This window comes from Nycticebus coucang, chromosome 14 (assembly GCF_027406575.1).
Source record: "Nycticebus coucang isolate mNycCou1 chromosome 14, mNycCou1.pri, whole genome shotgun sequence".
NCBI lineage: Eukaryota > Metazoa > Chordata > Mammalia > Primates > Lorisidae > Nycticebus > Nycticebus coucang.
In genome coordinates this window covers 52,625,448-52,633,685 of record NC_069793.1, presented here as the reverse complement: position 1 = coordinate 52,633,685, position 8,238 = coordinate 52,625,448, and the positions used below count along the sequence as shown (strand labels likewise).

At 39.0% G+C, this 8,238-nt stretch overlaps 1 protein-coding gene across 3 annotated transcripts in view; it reads left to right on the top strand.

Annotated features, from left to right (window-relative positions):
• Window positions 1–1,770: 1,770 nt before the first annotated feature.
• The window catches only part of USP47 (ubiquitin specific peptidase 47), a 126,154-nt gene continuing 119,686 nt past the window's right edge, over window positions 1,771–8,238 (top strand). Inside the window, exon 1 of one of the 3 annotated variants that reach the window (XM_053560443.1) lies at window positions 1,771–2,524. In XM_053560443.1, coding sequence (XP_053416418.1) covers window positions 2,486–2,524 — 39 coding nt within the window. In that variant the 5' untranslated portion in view covers window positions 1,771–2,485. The remainder of the gene's footprint in view (window positions 2,525–8,238) is intronic. The other 2 variants (XM_053560442.1, XM_053560441.1) reach the window with 2 other exon arrangements.

Below are 8,238 nucleotides of genomic sequence, written 5' to 3'. Positions count from 1 at the left end.
AGAAAAATGTATATTTGGAGATGGTGGATTATGGGAAAAAATAGTAGAACTTCTTTTTCAAATTTATTTTTATCTAAAAATAGACAAAATTAAGGCATACTGATATTTAACACTTAGCATCTCACTATTCTGGAGTGAAAGGTGTGAGTTCTGCAGTGTGGAGAATAATTTAGGGATTCTTTCTTTTTATTTATTTATTTTTTAGTATCTGTGACTTATTCCAGTTTATGTGTGCTGAGTTAAACAGATTTTTCTATCACATTATTATTTCATTACATCAACACTTATTAAAGTGAAAGTGGCTAAAAAAGATTTCTGGAAAGAAAATATGAATTAGAGATAATAAGCAAAAATGTCTAATTTGATGAGAGAGATGACATTTTTACTTCTAGCACAAGCTCTATAGAAGCCACCTTACTAAGTTTTGGGACTAACATTTTGAAAACAGAGGTTTGGAAATATTTCCATTCTGTGATTTTGGTGTAAAAATGACACATGGGTGTGGTCCAAGGCTGAGACTATGGTGATATAAGTGAGTCATTTACCTTGGGCACAAGATTTAAGGGGGCAACAGAAGTTCAGAAATCAAGCTAAATAATTGAATGCAACATTTCAAAAAGTTAAAATTAACTCAAATATCCACAATGAACCAAATATCAAAAATTTAAATAAAGACCAGTATCTCCCAAAACTCTTGTATACTTGACAGAAATTTTCAACCTTCTAAAAAAATCTTTTGAGCAATTTATTTCAGAGTTTTGAACCCATTTGTTAAAAATACAAAAATGCACCATCTTCTGGATGATACCAGGGAAGATGGAAAACTGCTCATTGAATTTTAACAAAAAGTTTTGCAGGGTTGGTGGGTGGAGCTGATAAAAATCGGACCTACATTAGGAAGAGCAGCCAAAGATGTACTTACTTTAGAATCTGCATCCTTGAGAGTTAACGCTTTTTTCAGCTTATAACGTCTATTAAAATCAAGTACAGAAAATAACCTGGACGTTGAATCAGACATTTAATAACTATTTCACAATGTATTTTTTTTTTTTAACAAATGAAACCTAGTCAATTACAGTAAGTTCACTAAATATTTTTATGGGGAGTAACAAAGATTTTTATACTATTAATATGAAAAATAACCCAGTTATTTTAAGTGTTTGTCATCTTTATATTATCCCTTTCACATTTTACAAATGTTTTATAATTCTAGACACAGCAGGACATGTACAAATCTTATGTAAGTATACGTATACCTTTTTTTTTCCCCTTAAGGGAACGTACCATCAAAAAAATGTTTGGAGAACCCAGGTACAGGTAGTTTTGCTGTGGATATTAAGAATATGGCAGGATAATTGTCTCAGCATGATGTTAAGATCACTGTATCCATGAAAGTCTTCAGGAAGGACGCCCTCCTGAATCTTCATAATGGAAGGGGTAAGATTTGGAAAAATGACCATTACACAAAATTTGTTTAATATAAAACACAGCAGAATGCTTCCTCTCAGAGGACATTAAAGTTCTCTAAAAACATTTTTAAAGAAGATCATAAGTTGAAGCATACTGGAGCCCCATTCTCGGAGGCTACCTTAGTCCCAGACTTGCCTGGAAGGGAGAAGGGGAGCACTTCTCCAATTGAGTTGAGGAGGGTATGGGGTTGGGGGTCCGTGATGACACCAATTCACTGGGGCAAAGAGGTGCTGCCTCCTCTAGCGGGAGATGGGACGTGAGGCCCTTCAGGCCGGGGCCTTGAGGAGGATGGGCAAGAGGAGAAGGACTACAGGGGAGTGAAAGGAGGTAAATAACGCAGTCCCCTTTGACTGGCAGGGCCGGAGCTGTCTCAAGGTGGAGGCCAAGCGGTAGCCCCTTCACTATCAGGACAAGGCTAGGGATACTGACGCCGGGATGACGTTCAGGCGCTTGGCTAACAGGCAGCGAGAGAAGTATGAGCCAGAGCCGGGACGTCGGGCTAGAATCTTTTCATGATGGAGAGGGAGTCGGAAGAGCCCGAGAAGACATGGAGGACTGTGGGCCTGGCCCTTGCCCTCCCGGTGGAGGGAGTCCCGAGCAGACGGTCCAGCTTCGCTCTAATGAAAAGAGTTTGCATGCCCGCTTTACCAGTTTTGCACGTCCCAGGGCTAAGAGCTGAGTGATTAGCAGCGAGCGACAGCTACCTGGGTACCTCGAGCACCGGCGCGGGGCTCGAAGCCCGAGCGGCCGAATTCTCGCGAGAGCGGCGCCGCCATTTTTCCATTGATTGCGGTGGGCTGGGGGCGGGGCCGACGACGAAGGCGGCGGCGGCAGCGGAGCCCTGGGTCGGTGTCTGCGCGCTGGTGTCTGAGGCCCAGGCTGAGGCCTCCGCGGTTGCCGGAACGCAGGCGGCGGAGACGATGACTGCCGCTGCTTTTCTATCCTGAGGTAGAGAGCCGCCGCCACCCTCCACCCTCCCCTGGCAGGGCGGAGAGGAGCGGCCGGAGTCTGAGCCATGGTGCCGGGCGAAGAGAACCAACTGGTCCCGAAAGAGGTGAGGGGCCAGCGGAGGAGGCTAGGCCCGAGGCCTACGGCCGATCGAGGAGCGCGGGCCCGGGCCAGGGGGCGGCTGCGGGCCCGGCTTGGGTGTGGGCTTGGCTGTGGGGGGAGGAAGTGGGGTGCCATGGGGGGACGGCAAGGTGGGTGCGGCGAGCAGTTGGGAGACCCGCTGGGTCCAGGGTCCCGGGGAGCAGGACCTACCCTCGGATGTGTGGGGCTGGACGAATAAAAGAGCGGACGGGAGAATCCAGTGCTGCTTTTGGGCAGACGATGGGCTTTAAGCACTAATTTAACACGTCGAGCGGAGAAAGAGAGCGAGACGATTTCAGAGAAAACATTCTGGAACAGTTGCCGATGGACTCGGCAGGGTGACGGTGCTGCTTCGGGTTTTGACAGTGGCGGTGTGTAGCTTTCAGGGCTTGTGAAATCTACACCCAAGTGTGATCTGTGGGAGGGCAGAGTTAACTGTTGCCACTTTTTTCAACTCATGTTACTTGGTAGTACTATTGGCCTGTCTAAATGGGGCCTACCAAAGATTGTTGAAAAGTAGTGAATGGGACTTCAAAGGAAGGAGGTAGGTAACATTACCATATGGAGAGCTGAACTGTTTTCTTAAGGTTGGGTTGTATGTGCCAATTTGAATGATTTCTTGAATTCTTAAAACCAAGCGATAAGAGAGCCGACTTTTTGGCTTCTCTTGTAGTAGTAGAATCCACCACTGGCCAGTGAATTTCAATATATTAATAGTATCTCTGTTGACTTTATAAATATCTTCCGCATATTCGAACGTGTATTTTTAACTGGCCGATCATCAGGCTAATGCTTTGCATTTTTATTTCTCATACACCTTGAATAGAGGCGAGTCTTGGGTTGAAATTAGCCATGTAGAATGTTGTGATTGTTACAAATTATTAATTTTTCTTTGCCTTTTAAGGTGTTGTGTAGCAATTCTTTGCTACTTTCTCAAGTTCTGCTACTATGCAAAAGTGGTATTATTGGAGTTACATGATACAAATATTTTCCCAACCGTGATAGTTGTTTTGCAAAGACAGTTTTTTAAAAAGGCAGAGTTTACTATGTCAGTATTTATTCATAAAGCATAACAATCTCTGCGCAAAGCAGATAAACAGATGAATTAATCAGAACTCTTGTCTTGGGAACTAACTACAAGTACTAAGAAAGGCAACAGTAGTGTTCGTTGAGCTCCATTTACGGCCTAGGTACTTTATTTACCGCGTAAGTAATTCTCATGCAGGGAAGGAAGTGATAGGTGCTATAAGAAAGATATAAATATGTATTTCCCTTTAGAGCTACATATTGCTGGTTTTCATTCTTATAAAAAGTAAAATTAATCCTTTCTTAATCGTTGACCATTAGAAAATATTTTATAGGTGGAACTTACCTTTAAGAAAATCAAAACTAGATTTATTTCCCGAATAATTTGATTTATAGAAAGTATGATACACAGCTTTGCAGACACACACTTGTTTTGTAAAAACTGATACTGTAAGCTGCTTTTATCTTTTAGAAGTTTAAAGACTAAATGCCTCTTTAAGACTAACTTCCTTATGTAAGGCTTCAAGTTTATCACAACTTTATTTCCTACTTTTTCTGGACCATATTCCTTTATTTTCTATTCCTAGTTTCATCTTTAGCCTTCTTTTTCCCTAGTTTCCGTAATGATTCCTTCCATGTTACTTGGTAGTACTACGGGTCTGCCTAAACAGGACCTACCAAAGTCCCGTGCATAGCACACTCAAATGCTAAGGCCCTTGTTCTTTTTAGCTAGTAAATTGTTTTTCTTATTTCATAGCCATACCCATTACTCGTCCAAGTGGTTCCCTTCCACTCCCATATTTCCTTCTGGATTACTGGAAGCTGTGCTTCTCCTCCTCTGAATTTTCTGTAGCATTAAAAAAAACAATTCCTTGATTTTAGTAATGCGCTTTTCTGATCATTTTCCTGCTTGTTAGTCTTATCTGCCTACTCATTTCATCAAGGCCTTTCTCTTCTTTTCTATGTTCTGAATTAGCACTTTTGTTTGATCTTTGAAGTTCCCTGACCGATCTTTTTTAAGTACTAGTACAATCACACAGTGCTAAAGTTAAGAGAAAGCATAGTGAGCAAGTTAAACTCTTCACTTTACAGGTGAAAGAATTAGGTCCAGAGGATTGAGAATGACTTACTTATTTGCGGACTAATAATGCACAAATGGCAGAGATAGGACTAGAATTCACATTCCCTGCTACTTTTTCCCTGATTATGCTCTATTTTATAGATTCCTCCATGTAATATAAAGGCTCTGTAAGAATAGTTTACAACTCTCACAAGTGCATGTACTATGTGAAAATAAATTGCGAAATTAAAAAATTTCTTGCACCTGTTCTAATGGCTTATCATATACAGTTTAGAGCACTGGTTCTCAACCTTCCTAATGCGGTGGCCCTTTAATACAGTTCCTGTGGGTTGTGACCCACAGGTTGAGAACCGCTGGTTTTGAGGAACTATGTATAGAGATCCTCTGACCCCTACAAAATTTAGATCTTGGTTAGATTATGTGTGTATGCATGTGCATGTGTGGATGTGTATAGTTCACTGAATGATAAGTTATTCTGGTCTCTGAAACTCAAGCACAGATGTACCTTAGAGGACTGGTGAAGAAGGCGGCTTAGTGGTAGTCCTCACCCTATGGACCAAATGCAGCTTGTAGCCTGTTTTTATATGGCCTATGAGTTAATGATTTTTACATTTTCAAATTATTGAAGAAAAATATCAAAAGAATACTATTTTGTGATACATGAAAATATATGAAATTCAAAATTCAGTCCTGTAATAGTCATGCCATTTATTTACTGTTTTATATGGCTACAGTGGCAGGGTTGAGTACTTGCTGCAGAGACCATATGCAAGATAAATTCGAAACAACTTAGCTGGGTATTCAAGGCCCAGTACAATTGATTCTGGCTACAACCTGCCCTATTAGCTTATCTCTTCTTCCATGAAACAAGTTTTTAGTGTGGCTGAGCAGGTTTCTGTCTGACTTGCTTTACACTTACATGTACACTGTCCCCTTTTCCCTGCTTCTCTCCACCTGTTCAAAACCTTCATATTTTTCCCATAAGTATTTCATATCTTGTAAAAAGCCTTTTGATCATTTTAATCTTAGGAATTTCTGTCTCTGACCTTTATGTATGAATATAATTTGTTGGACAATTAATAGCATTTTGCAACATCTGTTATGGTCTCAAACTGTAATATACCTTTTGTATATTATTTGTTGTATATTCTTTGACAGCAGACATCTTTGTGTGTGTGTCTCTCTCTTGCTTTGCATTTTGTTTTGGTATATGTTATAGGTCTGTGTCAGGTCCTGGAGCAGATACTCAGTAAATATTCGTGATGTGGTCACAGGGTTGTAAACCCAGTTAGAATTCTCATTATCCTGTGCTTGGAGGTCTTCCATAGCATCTTTAGTAAGCTAGTTCCCAACTTTTGCCTGAATGCATACCTTTATGACTGACATCTTAGAGCAGACCTGTTATTTTAAATTTCTGAGTTGAGAGGAGTCTCGCTGTTGGGTAATGCAGTCTTTTGATAGTTGCCTCTGGACAATACAGAAATCCTAAAGGGCAGCTTTATTCACCTTTGAGGGTGGGGGAGGGAGCAGGAGGGCAAACCCATTGTGGTGAGCCTGAGAATCTTCAGCCCTTTAGCAATTGCTCTCTTTTGAACATAATCTAGAGTTTTTAATATTCCTCCTAAATTGTACCCAGAAAGAGCAAAGAAAATGTGGTCTGTTCACTGTGGTGGACAACAAAGCTTTTTGCTTCACTGTTTCACTCTGCTAATATGTCTTTGAATTGTGGTATATTGATTTTGGCCTTGAGGCCTCTTGCTTTTAATATCATTCCAGTTTTAATTATTGTTTGGTTTTATTATTCTGTTTTCTTATAAGGATTTGTGATATTAACATTTATTGAGTACTCTGCATATCACTGTACTCTACCATATAGGGAAAACTTAGAAGAGACAAAATGCATTTTTTCTCAAAATTCATTCTTCTGTCAAGAAGAATGAGAGTATTGAATAGTTAATGAAGAATAAAGTACGTATTTACTGATGCTTTTAAAGTAATACTTTATACTGGAATACCACTTAAAGTGGTATCCATGGAGTACATAAATATCAAAAGCACAGAAACAGTGAAAGGAAAAGAATAGAAATATAAATTCCATACCGCAGTGGATTTTTTTCTCTTCTGTTTTACTTGCAATAACCATTACTTTCATCTGGAACTATTTTTGGCATTTAATAATGATGGTAATAATAATAGCCAGTATTTATCAAGCGTTTATTTATATGACAGATACTGATTAATGTACTTTATGTGTATTAACTCATTTGAGCTTCACAATAATTGCAGAATTATATAAAGGACATTGCTATTGAGACATCCCCAAATAATAAACAACTTTTTTTTCATTTTTATTGTCTGAGCTTTTGTAAAATCCATTCATCATTCTGTTGTCTGATTTCTTATAAAATCCATTCATCATTATCTACCATGGAATACATCAAATAAAATATTCTTTTGACTTTATTTCTCCTAATTAAATAACTTGAGGAAATGTGCTGCAGTTGTCATTCTTGTTTTTGATGATTCTTTTGAAATGAGCCTTTTTCTTAAATTTTAGGGTGTTGATTCTTTATCAGTAAAAGGCAAGTTTGTCAAGTTTCACCAATGTTTTAAATAAATAGAAGTGTTTAATAAAGATATTTTTGATATCATTAGAAATGCTTATTTAATAAAGTAAAAAAAGCGGAATGCAGAGTTGTTTAAGACTTCAATTTTGTCGAGGAAAAATGGACAATTTAGGGCTCTATGCATTGAAAGATTAGAAAAATACACTCAAACATTAACAGTTTGCTGTTTCTGGATATTTGGATCTTTAGAGTATATTTAGATTTTCTTTACACGTTTCAAAAATGGCATATAGGTTATTTTCAAAGAAGTTGAGATTTTCTGAATATAGTTTTTGAAGTAGTTATTTGCTTAATATTGTATTGTTTTTATAATGCTCATGGCTTTATTTCCCCCCTCTGTTCTTGCTGTGTATATTTGCCTTGAGTAATCTGATCCATTTGTATGCCTTTAATCTTTGATTGTGATTTACACATTTGTGTCTCCAGCCTTGACCTCCCTTCTAGATTCAGATTTCCATCTGCATACTAGATCTCTCTACTTGGCTGTGCTCTAGAATCCACATATTAATTATGGGTAATATTAAGCTTATTTCTCTTCTCTCCTCCCACCTGATTCTTTGTGTTCTCCTGTTTCAGTTAGTGTCATCACCATCTGTTTATTTGCTTAAGTTAGTTTTTTGACTCCCCATCATTTCCTTTTTTCTCACGTATCATTTAGAAATTATCTCTGTACCCTTACCTTTCTCTCGGAGTCTCTGCTTCTATCTAATTACTTACTGTATTTTCTTACTCAAATGTAGCCCTTCTGAATGGTCAGTCACTCTGCTTCCAGGCTCTTTCTCCACAACTGCCAGAGTTACTTTTTAATACAGATGAGAGTATGATTTACCTGCTTTTACATTTATAATTATCATCCTCTGATTGCAAATAGAATAATAGGTACTACCCAGCTCGGCGCCCATAGCTCAGTGGTTGGGACAACAGCCACATACATTGAGGCAGGCA